At 38.6% G+C, this 13,892-nt stretch overlaps 1 protein-coding gene and 1 long non-coding RNA gene across 3 annotated transcripts; both read left to right on the top strand.

Annotated features, from left to right (window-relative positions):
• Window positions 1-124: 124 nt before the first annotated feature.
• Window positions 125-2,902, top strand: LOC107572789 (adhesion G protein-coupled receptor E1-like). The gene is made up of 8 exons (XM_016259227.1): window positions 125-293; window positions 1,282-1,398; window positions 1,532-1,713; window positions 1,746-1,960; window positions 2,133-2,199; window positions 2,277-2,368; window positions 2,454-2,616; window positions 2,837-2,902. The coding sequence occupies exons 1-8, from the start codon at window positions 125-127 to the stop codon at window positions 2,891-2,893; spliced, it is 1,062 nt and encodes a 353-aa protein (XP_016114713.1). The 3' UTR covers window positions 2,894-2,902.
• Window positions 2,903-8,763: 5,861 nt separating this feature from the next.
• Window positions 8,764-13,892, top strand: LOC107572798 (uncharacterized). Of its 2 annotated transcripts, none has more exons than XR_001607406.1 (3): window positions 8,764-8,813; window positions 13,555-13,644; window positions 13,854-13,892. It is a non-coding gene; the product is annotated as an uncharacterized lncRNA (long non-coding RNA). The 2 variants fall into 2 exon arrangements; XR_001607405.1 differs by lacking the exon at window positions 8,764-8,813 and adding an exon at window positions 12,492-12,732.

The raw sequence follows: 13,892 nt of genomic DNA, 5'->3' as shown, positions 1-13,892 counted from the left end.
AAATCTTTGTCAGTTACATAATGAATTACATAGCAGTGCTGTCTTATTGCCTCTGTTGACATTTACATGTAGTGTAACTTTTTTTATCTGATCAATAAATTAGACTGTCACCAGTATTTTGACTATGGCCTTCAGTGCTTCAGAGAAGATTCTAGAGTCGTCATTATCATCAAACCCAACTGAACTAGCCTCCTTTGGAAACAGTGTGTTAAAAGCCAGTGAGAAACTCATGTCTACATTAGTGAAGCCAACAGACACAAGTGCCAGTGTCAGTTTTACTCTTGCTGCTGTAGGTAAGTGAAGACATAATTATTACTGATGATGACACTGAGATTATATATGTGACCCTGGACCACAAAACCAGTCATAAGGGTCAATATTTCGACTAATGTATAACTGAGATTTATACATTATCTGAAAGCAGAATAAATAAGCTGTCCATTGATGTATGGTTTGTTAGGAGAGGACAATATTTGGCCGAGATACAACTATTTGAAAATCTGAAATCTGAGGGTGCAAAAAAAAAATCTAAATATTGAGAAAATCATCTTTAAAGTTGTTCAAATGAAGTCCTTAGCAATGCATATTACTAATCAAAAATTAAGTTTTGATATATTTACAGTAGGAAATTTACAAAATATCTTCCTGGAACATGATCTTTACTTAATACCCTTGGCAAAAAAGAAAAATCAATCATTTTGGCCCATACAATGTATTTTTGGCTATTGCTACAAATATACCCCAGCCACTTAAGACTGGTTTTGTGGTCCAGGGTCACATATGATATCTAGTGATCAGCATGGGTCACAGGTGGCAGACAATGACAAATGCAGCTACATTATATGTTAATTGTGTAATCATTAGTTCTTAAAAGAGGACCCCTAGAGGACGCAGTTCGAAGTTCCACGAAAGGGAACTGTCTTTTGTTGTTGATGTCAAAAGTCATTATTTTGGTGCAAATTCCTTCATCATTTGGTAAAGGCTCGTCAAATAGGACAAACGCCATCATGGGCAGATTGTGTACAGAAAAACCATGAAAAATGTTTGATTTTAGGGACATTTGGAAGAAAACCCAGTTGAGAACTGAATCACTTGAGTACACAATTTACTGTAAGATCTGACCTTTATCCTCGAGAAACCTGAAGAGTTTAAAATACTACATCTAGAAATCATGAATCGTCATTTTATTTGTTTGGCTTTTGTGCCAATTCAATTGTTTCTTTCATTAAAAGCTAAATATTAATATACATTATATAGTACATAACTGCTTGTTTTTGTCAGAGGGTCAAGTCTTCATGGTTGGACCAAATGTCACCTTAAATAAAATCCCTCGACTTGACACGACAAATTCTTCTGTGGACATTGATCTCATTGGGATATCCAAGAACAACAATGAAAGTATGTTAAATGTTTCTGTGTGAAACAACAAATCATAAAAAATGCCATTACCATTATTGTTAAATCACATTTATTTACTTTTTTGATTGTTGTTATTTAAACATGTTGTTACATTTCTATTTCTGTCACACAGGATCAGCTGCAGTGGCTTTCATGAGCTACAACTCGATGGAGAATCTACTGAAGCCAGACTTCTTCAACACATCAAACAACACGATTAAAACCATGATGTCCACTGTGATCTCAGCTACTCTTCCCAAAACCACCAACACTAAACTCACTAAACCAGTCAACTTCACCCTAAAACACATCAGAGTGAGAAACTGAAATGTGTTTTTGCCGTGATCTCAGGCCTTCTGCACTTCCTCTTTCTCTCTGGCTTTGTGTGGATGCTCATTGAAGCTGTGCTGCTCTTCATCTGTGTGAAGAATCTATCACAGATCAGCTCCAAAAAGAGGGAGGTGCTTAGCAGTGGATTCCTGTGTGTGATTGGATATCTGGTTGCTCTGGTTTTGGTGGCCGTGTCTGTCGGTCTGGTTCCTGACGGCTACGGCAGCAAATAGTGAGTTTTTTTGTTTGGTTGGTTTTTAATTTGATAAAATATACACTCTTGACAGAGACTGTATCAACATCATGCACAAGATTCAAATCTGTAATATTTCACTAGTCAATACCTGAAATAGTATTTCTGACAAAATCATTCAGTTATTATATTCTTCCCCCCCTATAAACAGCTGCTGGATTAAAATGGATAAAGGCTTCATCTGGAGTTTTTTGGGTCCTGTTTGTGTCATACTAGCGGTAAACATGTTTCTTTTTTTCTTATGACTTTTGATTAAAAAGAAATCACAGTGATTAATTACTCTTCTACCTTTCAGTTAAACACGGTTCTCTTCATCAAGATCGTCACCAATGTGAACTCGGCTCTCAAAAATCTCAATGTTGAAGTTTCACAGATGAAACAAAACAAGTAATATGAATTAATTTCTCTATAGAAAACAACATATAGTCAATAAAGACACATATAATATTGTTCTTTCTCTGTTTCTCTGCAGGATTATGGTGTTTAAAACATTGGCTCAGTTTGTGGTTCTTGGTTGCTCCTGGATTCTGGGTTTCTTCACTAATAGCAGTAAGGTGCTGGAGATCCTCTTCCTGATCTTGAACTCCCAGCAGGGAACCTTCATCTTCCTGATCTACTGTGTCCTCAATAATGAGGTCAGACTTTTTCCATCCCTATTCTATAAATAAACCAATAAACCCCCAGAGACAGTGGCAGCACAGTTTCTTACCTGTTTTTCTTTATTCATTTTCTTTTCTTTCGTTCTTTCTTTCTTTCTTTTTTTTTCATAAGCAAACTCCATTCTGGTTCATGAGTTTCAGAGGTTAAATTGATCTCATGAAGTCACTCAGCTCCTCTCGTCTCGTTCTTGTTCAGGTCAGGCAGCAGTACAGGAAGCTCTTCAGATGTCTTTGCTGTGCCAAACAACACTGAGGACCACAGCATCATGTTCAGGAAGGAATAAATATTTTTCAAATAAATGTTGGCCCAAAACAAAAAAAACTCTTTCATGTGTGCATGGTAATTTATTTAAACTGTATGCAATCATAGTTGTTTAGTTGTTAAGTTATCAAGAGAACAGGCCTTGGGCCACCATGGCAACAAAGACAAATCATCAAGATAAGACAACCCAAGGAATTTAGAGAGAGTGTACTTCTCACTTCATTCACTAGTGAAACAGATAAAAAATACTTCTCTCCATTAATTCATAGAACGGTTTGTCTATTAATTAACATACATATCCCCAGGACACTGTGTGTATTATTACTGTTTTGTATATTGTTTTGTTTTGTATACTATGTATGTCTTATGACATTATTAGATAATGTAACCTTATTGTTACCTGTTACGTCTGTAAAGAGGACTCGTACTTTAACTTATTTAACTTTTTATTGTTCTCGTCAACTTTACTGAACTGCATAAACTGAACACTCACATCACTGAACTGCGTGAAAACATTAGCGTCAACTTCATTGCTCATTCCAGAGTCTTAAAGTGACCAGCCTCTTTATATCTTATTAATGAGTCCCTCCAGGATTTTGCGATTCTGCGATTGCTGAATTTATCGCAAACTCTGCAATTTTCGCAAGAGCTCGCAAATTTTCGTAATTGCCACATATTTCCCGCAGATTTTGGGCTTAGACACGTCCCGTGACGTCATCGCAACGCGCATTCAGTCAAAGAAAGGTTGTTTCTCAGTTCCAAAAATGGAATGAACAGCCTTGCGTTCTCATCATGACCGATGAGAACGCAAGAGCTACATTGGACAAACGAACCAAAAGCGGAATGAACCCGCGCTACTCGTTTGGGCTATGCAGCGCAGACCGTTTATCTGCTCTGGCTGAAGTTGCGGGCTGATCTCGATCACGTGACACCATTATACATAGCGCTGGGAGATACAGTAAAGAAAGTAGTCGAATTCGCAGCAGAATCAATAACATCTCTGTAAAATCTTGTGAGAAACATTCAAATTCGGCGCAGAATTCTGTTAAAGCTACAGATATCAGAACAAACGCCACTTATGTGGAAACCAGGAAAAACATTGTTCAACAAACACAAATCGCCACTATTCACCATGGATTTAACATAGTAAAACTACAGCAACAACGTGTGGCAGAAATGGTCTAATGTTTTCGAGTGTTTTTAAATGTTTCACACAACTTTTCCCAGCACTTCAAAGCTTTAAGTATTACCGAATTTGAAAGTTATTTTTGATGTGATGTAGACTTGTGCCTGTATTCGGTAATGCAATATATCATGGTAATGAATATGCACAATATTGTTATCGTGGGCACTTCTAAATACCGTGAACAATTATATATTACAAATTATTCCGAATTTTGAATGCATTATAAGAATACTTTTCCCATCAACTGGTCACAATGCACAACAACGCTGTATGCTGCGTGAAAGACGCCTGCACACTCTGATGTAAACAAGCCAGGACAGAAGCACATAGCGGAACATGTGAGAGATGCTCTGGATGAAAGCGCACTTTCACTCTCTGACAACAGATGGCGCTAAAATGCAGAAATAATAATAATAATAATAATAATAATAATAATAATAATAATAATTCATTTAAATGCAGCCTTTACCCCGGAAACCCTGTAAACAAAGCAGCTGCACTACTTTCTGTTTCTGAATCGTGTTTAAATGATTTAAACAGCCATTCAGATTTGTGTATTTGCCATGATGTTCATCACAGCACCAAATACTTAAATATATAGACTTAATAGGCTATTTATTTTCAATCTGTTTTTTACATTTTAATCTGGACTACAACATGCCCTAGATATTGTTTGAAAGTGTTTTTATTATTTATTGTTCGGTCACACTTTACATTAGGGCTTCATTAGTTAATTCATTAGTTAACATAAACTGCCAATGAAAAATTCTTCTGAACACTCATTAATCTTAGGTATTCCAATATTTAATAACACGTTGTTAAAATCGAAAGTTGCAACTGTGTTATTTAATGAGCTAACATGAACTAAGACTTGTATTTTTTAACTAAGATTAATAACTTCTGTAGCAAATGTAGCTATTGCTCGTTGTGAATGTTAATGCATTAACTAAGGTTAACTAATGAGGTCTTATTGTAAAGGGTTCTTTTGCACTTTAATCTGTGTAAAACTTTTAACTTTATACATTTTTCTGTATTGCTTTATTTCATTTAAATGTTCAGTTATTTTTGTTATAAGAAAAAAGTTATTAAACCTGTTATACTGTATTATGACAGCACTTTTTTAAAACAAAATTTCAATATAGTTATAATACCGTTTACCGTAATAAAAGCATTAGCAATTAATCGCAACATGAAAATTTGATACCGGCATATTCCTAATGTGATGACATTATTTGTTCATCCTTCAACGGTTGCCCTCATTTATAAAACTAAAGTTTCATTATGTATGAAAGCAAACACTTATTTAAAAATAAAAAAGACATTAAATTACCACTAGTAGATGGCTGCAGAGAAGTTTCCACCACATATAGACTTAATAGGCTATATATATATATATATATATATACAAAAAAAAATATATATATATATTTTGTATTTATTAAATTATACTTAGACATTATGAATCAATCTGCATCTCAACTACCCAGACAGCACAAGTACATCTGTAAGACGTCTGCTAAAGATCTGGGAAACATCTACTGTGTAATCTGATAAACATCTCAGAAGCAGTTTTACATGCATTCTAACAAATGTCTATTTGATATCTGACAGGAAACGTCTTAGAGACGTATTGCAGATGAGCAAACACTCTAAAAAAATACATCTTGCATATGTAAATGGAGACATCAAATAGACATCTCCGAGATGTACATGTGCAATTAGGGTGAGTGCTTTACTCTCAGGAGCTGGTGCCACCTTCTGTAGAACTTAATGACACTGGTGCTGGTGTCCTCAAATGTTACAATGATACAATGCTACAATGTTACAAATGTTACAATGATACAATGATCTTCATGCCCTCTGCCCCTACAATGATCCTCGAAGTCAGAAAAGTCATAACAATGTTAGAAGAATGTTGTCTGTGGTATATTTTCACTGCAAAACTATAAGAAATCCCGCAAATATCACCACAAATTTTGAGAAAAGCCGCAGCAAAATCAGTCATTTTAGGCAGCAAAAATCAGAAAAAAGTCCCGTGAAATCCTGGAGGAACTGATTAATGTAACAAACACATTACTTTAATTAAACACCATATTATAAGTCTACCTAAATATGCAACATTTCCCCTCCCCTCCCGGGGAACTAACTGTGAAAGGACGTTAAGTAGTCCTGAAAGCAAGCAGGCAGAGTATGCGATCTGGTAGGCCTGCCTTGCGATGCTGCAAATGGTGGTAGGGATGTTGCTTGCGGAGTCACTGGATGCTGTGCTGGGGGCAGAGGGCATGAAGAACTGAGCAGAGAGCAAGGGAGCACAGCGTCTGGGGTGTGATCTGCACCAGAAGGGCACAGTACTTTCCTAAGTCGACTGGCATGCCAACGGGAACCATCCGATAGCTGGAATGTAACTGGACTTAACTGCTTTCGCACCTGCTGGAGCTGCGACCAGAAAGTGTTGAGCTTATTTTTCCGGTGTGGTCGCTGAACCCGCACCCAGTCCAGTGGGGAGATTCTGGGAATCTGGACCTTTTTCTTTGCATCGAATCTGCCCAGTGCTTTGAGCTGTTGTTCACATACCCTGGCTTTCACCACAGGGTTTCCACCATGAGAACTAGGAGGGCAAAGTCTATGCAGGGGTAACTCCAGCTCTCGCCCTAGCATTAGTTTTGCCGGTGACACCCCAGTGGTAGCATGCTGAGCTGCTCTGCAGTGTAGAAGAGTCTGAGACAAGGCCTCATTGAAAGAGCAGCCTTGTGCTAAGTGGGCTCTCAGGCCATTTTTTAGCGACTGATTGAATCTCTCTATGCCCCCATTTGACTGTGGGTGATAGTAAGCTGTTCATATGTGTTTGATGCCTTTGCTATGAATGTAGCTGCTAAACTCAGCAGACACTAGTTGAGGGCCATTGTCTGTCGTCAAGGTCCTTGGCAGGCGCCAGCGAACAAAGAGCAACTCCAGAAAGTCAATGATGGAGCTGGATGTGACAGGGCCCACAGATGTAACCTCTAGCCACTTCGAATGTAGATAATAAACTACTACAAGGAAACGCAAATGATGGGGCACATCATGGAGTTCACCGCAGATGTCCAGCTGAATGTGGTCCCAGGGTCAAGTTGGCCAAGGCAAAGACCCTAGTGGCGGTGGAACTGGTGGGCCTGTTTTCCCGCTTACAAGACATGGAGCACAGTCCCAAACAAGCTGTTCGATGTCTTTGTCCAACCCTGGCCACCATACAAGATCCCTACAGCGCTGCTTTAGTTTGACTATGCCAAGATGGCCCTCATGCACCATGGTCAGCACTCGTCCTCTGAGTTTAGCAGGGATAATTGCACAGCCTTTAAGCGCTGTTCGTGAATCACTGCATTCGGGGCATGGACAATGGTGTCATCAAGGTAGATGGCAGTGCCAGGGACACCAGCCAGTATGGTGGACATGATTTTTTGGAAACAACTTGGAGCTGAGCTGAGTCCAAAAGGCATCCTTGTGTAATGAAATATGCCAATGTGCGTAACGAATGCAGTAAGATTTCTGCTGTCTGGGTGGAGGGGAACCTGGAGATAGCCTTGACGGAGGTCAAGTATGGAAAAAGTTGTTGAGCCATGAAAGTGTGTAGTCAGCTCTTCGATTGATGGCACAGGGTAGCGATCTGGGATTACTGCTTTGTTGACGGACCTTATGTCCACACAAACTCTGTCCGCCAGATTTTTTCTTAGCCACTGTCAAATTAGACACCCATGGGGAGGTGTCAACAGGTTCAATAATGCCCTCTGCTTGCAGTTTTACAAGTTCTGCTGTGACTTCCTCACGCAATGCCAGCGGAATGCGGCGAAGTGGCTGAATGACTGGTTTAACTGTGGGATCCAAGAGAGGCTGGTGAGTGAATGCAGCTAAGCACCCAAGGCTTTCAAACAGCATTGGCCATTCTTGTTGCCAGGGACAGCTGACAGTCAGAATTTGAGCCCCCTTATTGTCCAGCAGAGAAAAAGTCCAAACTCATAAACAGGTCCAATCCAAGGATATTGCTACCATGGCGTGTAATGTGAAATGGAAAGTTGGGTAGGGCCTTTTTGCCATGCTGGACAGGCGCATATATAAAACCGATAACATCAATTACAGAATTTCCATATCCAAACGGATTCAGAGAAGGTGGCTGAAGGGGCAAGTGTGGCAGGAAACATAAGTTCATAAGTGGTCAAATTGAGTAGTGAGACTTTGGCCCCTGTGTCCAGGAGCAAAGGAATACAAGAATCCGCTATATTAACAGCGCATGTAGAAAAACCTGCTGAATTGGTGTTTATTGAATTAATAATGGCAGGGGTTGTAGCGTTAGCATGTGGGTTTCGTTGTGTAGGAGCTTGAACTGGAGCAGACCGACATCATTTTGCAAAGTGGTTCAGCTTTTGACAGCGTTGACATGTTTGTTCCCGTGCAGGGCAGTCAGGGGCACGTTCCACAGTCTAGTGGAACCACAATTTCCACATCGCCACTGAACTTGAGGGCATGCATATTGTATGTCTGCACTTGAAGATACATCTGCCTCTGCCCTGTGAACTTGTGTGCATTCTTGTATCAAGTCCCCACTGCTTACACTTGATTCATGTGCAGTATTTAATTTAGCAGCGCACTGTGCAGCAGACTGAATTTGAGAGGCCAGAACTACAGCTTTCTCTAAAATGAGATCGTCATTTTCCGCTTCGTCGGGACGCCATCGAGGCCCATTGCTAACAGGTAAGTTTCAAACGTCATTTTCCACTGCTCCCATGCAACGGTAGGCTCGCCAGGATGGGGAAAAAAGGGGTTCGGGGGAGATTACGACAGCGTGGGGAATTCTTCAGCCATTCTGTAAAGAGGACTCGTACTTGAACTTATTTAACTTTTTATTGTTCTCGTCAACTTTACTGAACTGCATAAACTGAACACTCACATCACTGAACTGCGTGAAAACATTAGTGTCAACGTCATTGCTCATTCCAAACTCTTAAAGTGACCAGCGCTCTTTATATCTTATTAATGTAACAAACACATTACTTTAATTAAACACCAGATTATAAGTCTACCTAAACATGCAACATTACCATCTTACATGTCCCTACACAGTGGTGTTTATCACTTCCTCATAACACATGCTTGCTATATTGAAGCATATGCTATATTCTTGCTTGAAATTAAACCTTTGGCATTAGTCAAGCCAAACCTGGTCATGCCTCATGTTTAACAGTCCTGTATTTGATGCAGGAGTGAATTACTAAGCATTTAAGCAGTAGTGATTATGGACTTGTATTTATACAGCAGCAGCAGCAGCAAGGGGTCTGTGTACAGTGGCTGCTGTGAGGATACAGCAACTAAGCATTGCAGATATGAGAACGCATTAAATTGAAATACATTTACCTAGAGAAATGCATTGACTCTGCATTTAAACCCTAATCAAATCCGGATGCTTCCCCAGATAGCAACATAGTGTCAACCTGGTTCCGGCCCACATCTGGCACATGTAGCTTGATGATCTGGCCCACATGTAGCTTGGAATGCTGGCACTTGTGTGCACTGCTCCTGTTTGCCAGATCTGGGCCAAAAGCAGGCCATAGCAATGCCACATGTCAGCCAAGAGCAAAGAACTAAACCACATTGGACATATTCAGAGTCACAAAATCTTCATATATTATTTATAGAGTCCTCTCAGCTTGTCTAAGCTTGATGACAAGTAAAATCACGGAAGGAAAGAAGAACAACTGACTTAAGCCACAGCCTTAGATGAATTCAGCTAAAGATAAAAGACATTACATCTCTGAAGATCTCTGAAGAAATAAACAGTGCTTACACTATCAGAAAAATGAATATATATATATATATATATATATATATATATACTATATATATATATATATACAGTATATATACAATGTAATCAATATTCTGTTTATTAAAACCAAATGTGAATCTCATCAAGAAAAATTATAGCTCAAGGCATTAACAATTTAAACAATATATTGTTTTTGTGAACTGATTTTCAGCTTTTCTATTTAATAGTTAACAATTTTTAAATTTTTCAGATCATTAGTCAGCAAAGCTCGGTAAATATTGGTCACAGACATGGAGATTTACCTTAAATTTCTGATTAAAAGCTGATTATTCACTAAAAACTCCCACAGAGCATGTTTCCAGGCCATTTTAAGTCTTACTAAATGGAGTCTTAACTAAAACCTGGTCTAAAGTAAATGGAGCAGTAGTTTTTTTGTTATTTAAAGAGCGCGTTAGTATAGGTGGGTCCACAGCGCGCGTACACTCTGCTTATTACACACACAGGGCCGCAGCACACAAACATGCCAAATATTAAAAATTAAAGGATTGCAATGTAAAAGATTATTATTGTGTAGGTTACATAAATATAAAAATGCCTACATGTCATAATGGATAGTCATTGCATGTATCAGAATTAGGCTACCTATTTGCTCGCGCACGAACAGCTCCGTTTCATCTCTGGAGACGCATTCTGTCTTTGCGCTTGCAAATTCCGCCATGTAAATAGCAAATATGCCATGGCGCGAGCGCAACTGGCTCTTAAAGGGAATGGGAGATGAGTCTCTGATTGGTTTATTGCATGTTATGCCCAAAACACACCGAGAAACAGGGTCAACACCTTTCAACCAGACACAGTATGGGAGAAATTGCAATGCTTAATGGGGAGAGTTGCTGAAAGGACACTCTTCATTTCAGCTAAAAGAGCCACATTCCCTTATTGGTAAGGGCATCTGTTACATCTGTAAAGAGGACTCGTACTTGAACTTATTTAACTTTTTATTGTTCTTGTCAACTTTACTGAACTGCATAAACTGAACACTCACATCACTGAACTGCGTGAAAACATTAGTGTCAACGTCATTGCTCATTCCAAACTCTTAAAGTGACCAGCGCTCTTTATATCTTATTAATGTAACAAACACATTACTTTAATTAAACACCAGATTATAAGTCTACCTAAACATGCAACATTACCATCTTACATGTCCCTACACAGTGGTGTTTATCACTTCCTCATAACACATGCTTGCTATATTGAAGCATATGCTATATTCTTGCTTGAAATTAAACCTTTGGCATTAGTCAAGCCAAACCTGGTCATGCCTCATGTTTAACAGTCCTGTATTTGATGCAGGAGTGAATTACTAAGCATTTAAGCAGTAGTGATTATGGACTTGTATTTATACAGCAGCAGCAGCAGCAAGGGGTCTGTGTACAGTGGCTGCTGTGAGGATACAGCAACTAAGCATTGCAGATATGAGAACGCATTAAATTGAAATACATTTACCTAGAGAAATGCATTGACTCTGCATTTAAACCCTAATCAAATCCGGATGCTTCCCCAGATAGCAACATAGTGTCAACCTGGTTCCGGCCCACATCTGGCACATGTAGCTTGATGATCTGGCCCACATGTAGCTTGGAATGCTGGCACTTGTGTGCACTGCTCCTGTTTGCCAGATCTGGGCCAAAAGCAGGCCATAGCAATGCCACATGTCAGCCAAGAGCAAAGAACTAAACCACATTGGACATATTCAGAGTCACAAAATCTTCATATATTATTTATAGAGTCCTCTCAGCTTGTCTAAGCTTGATGACAAGTAAAATCACGGAAGGAAAGAAGAACAACTGACTTAAGCCACAGCCTTAGATGAATTCAGCTAAAGATAAAAGACATTACATCTCTGAAGATCTCTGAAGAAATAAACAGTGCTTACACTATATGTTTCCAGGCCATTTTAAGTCTTACTAAATGGAGTCTTAACTAAAACCTGGTCTAAAGTAAATGGAGCAGTAGTTTTTTTGTTATTTAAAGAGCGCGTTAGTATAGGTGGGTCCACAGCGCGCGTACACTCTGCTTATTACACACACAGGGCCGCAGCACACAAACATGCCAAATATTAAAAATTAAAGGATTGCAATGTAAAAGATTATTATTGTGTAGGTTACATAAATATAAAAATGCCTACATGTCATAATGGATAGTCATTGCATGTATCAGAATTAGGCTACCTATTTGCTCGCGCACGAACAGCTCCGTTTCATCTCTGGAGACGCATTCTGTCTTTGCGCTTGCAAATTCCGCCATGTAAATAGCAAATATGCCATGGCGCGAGCGCAACTGGCTCTTAAAGGGAATGGGAGATGAGTCTCTGATTGGTTTATTGCATGTTATGCCCAAAACACACCCATTACTCATTAAGAGAATAGGGACAACCCTTTTAGACCATGCACCAGGCGCCGACCGTTTTCCCATCGTTTAACTAGCAAAAGTGGATTTGGACACGTCCTGAGGGCACCTGTGCCGTGCGCTATAGACCATGCACTTAGATCGTTAAAATAGGGCCCATTTGGTAAAAAAAAAAAGATAAAATCCTTACAGGAAATGAAACATAAGGCATTGTGTGGAAGGAATTTAAAAATACACTATACAGAGGAACTGGACCTGTGAGCTATTGTTATACATACATTTGTATATGAATTTGAATTTGTGGACTTCACACATTTCCTTATCAGGATGATAAACAAATAACATCTCTGTGAACATCTAAACACACGCATTGCTATTTTAGTTAATCTGTCACTTGATCAGTGTCTGTGAGGATCATTGTGTGTCAGCTCACATCAGGTAAGATCTTCTTTCTACTAGTGATCCTCATCAGTCTCTGTAAATTAAACAAACTACAGCATATGTTGATGCTTTGTGTGTATTTTTATGTATGCCATATGTCTATAAACAAATACATGTATTTATATGTATATAAGCAAAAAAGTACTGTATTTTAAAGGTAATTTTGTAATATCCAAATAACTTTTACACATCGTTATTGGAAAGGATTTAAACAATGTTTTTCATGGTTTTCAATGAACCATAAACATTTTTTGCACATGGAACAGTCATTAAGACACCTAAGACAGGGCTTCAGGGAGACAGGAAGGACAGTTAATCATCCTTGTAATGCTAGACCACTTGTGACCATATGTACCCCCAGACAAATTCAAGAACATGCAAGTGACTTGGTGAAAGAGTAGAGTAACATCTCACAGCAAATTTGCAGCAGTCCACGAGGATGTACTATATTACTTAAAGCAGCTCCTGACACACAAGATACTCACTGCAACTTTTGTAATTGGACTCTCTTTTTCATTTCTGCTAATCAAATGTCTCTGAAACTTGTTCAGTTTATGTCTCAGTTGTTAAACTTTATATGTTAATACAAACATTTACACATAAAAAAAACATGCCGGAAACAAAGGCATTTGAATGTGAGGAGTTCTATCTTTTCATTCTTTTTAAAATAGAAATTTTTAAATTTCTCCTCGCTTATAACCCTTGTAACATGTAAATGAATAAATTCAGTGGAATTTTCCATGTGTGTTTGACACAAAGAGGAAACCAAAAGAAGTTATGCATCAGTGCCAAACTCATTTGCTTTTTCCTTCTAAACAGTAAAGGAAGCTCATTCTCTGAACTGACTTTTGGATACAGAGAAATACACCGGACTGTCAACACTGACAATGGTTTCCTCTCTTCATAAAAGTGAGTATTTGTTTTGTTTTTTTGTCATGATTAGTAAAGACTAGTTCACACTGCCCCAACAAACTCCAGCCTTCAACTCAACCTTTATAAGACGAACTGAAGTCAGATGATGAATGCAGTTAACTCAAAACTGATTTTTTAAATTGAAGTTGTTAATTGTCATAAGATTATGATTTTCATTGATTTAATTGTTTTTCTTCATATTTCAGGTTTTATAAGAGCACTGACTATCATCTCTGTTATTCTAT

Source organism: Sinocyclocheilus grahami, unplaced genomic scaffold, assembly GCF_001515645.1.
Source record: "Sinocyclocheilus grahami isolate Dianchi unplaced genomic scaffold, SAMN03320097.WGS_v1.1 scaffold1813.1, whole genome shotgun sequence".
In the NCBI taxonomy this organism is placed as follows: domain Eukaryota; kingdom Metazoa; phylum Chordata; class Actinopteri; order Cypriniformes; family Cyprinidae; genus Sinocyclocheilus; species Sinocyclocheilus grahami.
This window is presented reverse-complemented; position numbering and strand designations above follow the sequence as displayed.

Coding starts and splice junctions, on each gene's coding strand:
- LOC107572789 (XM_016259227.1), top strand. CDS start 125: ATGGCCTTCAGTGCTTCAGAGAAGATTCTAGAGTCGTCATTATCATCA. Junction 1,961..2,132: donor GACGGCTACGGCAGCAAATA/GTGAGTTTTTTT, acceptor CCCTATAAACAG/CTGCTGGATTAAAATGGATA. Junction 2,617..2,836: donor ACTGTGTCCTCAATAATGAG/GTCAGACTTTTT, acceptor GTTCTTGTTCAG/GTCAGGCAGCAGTACAGGAA.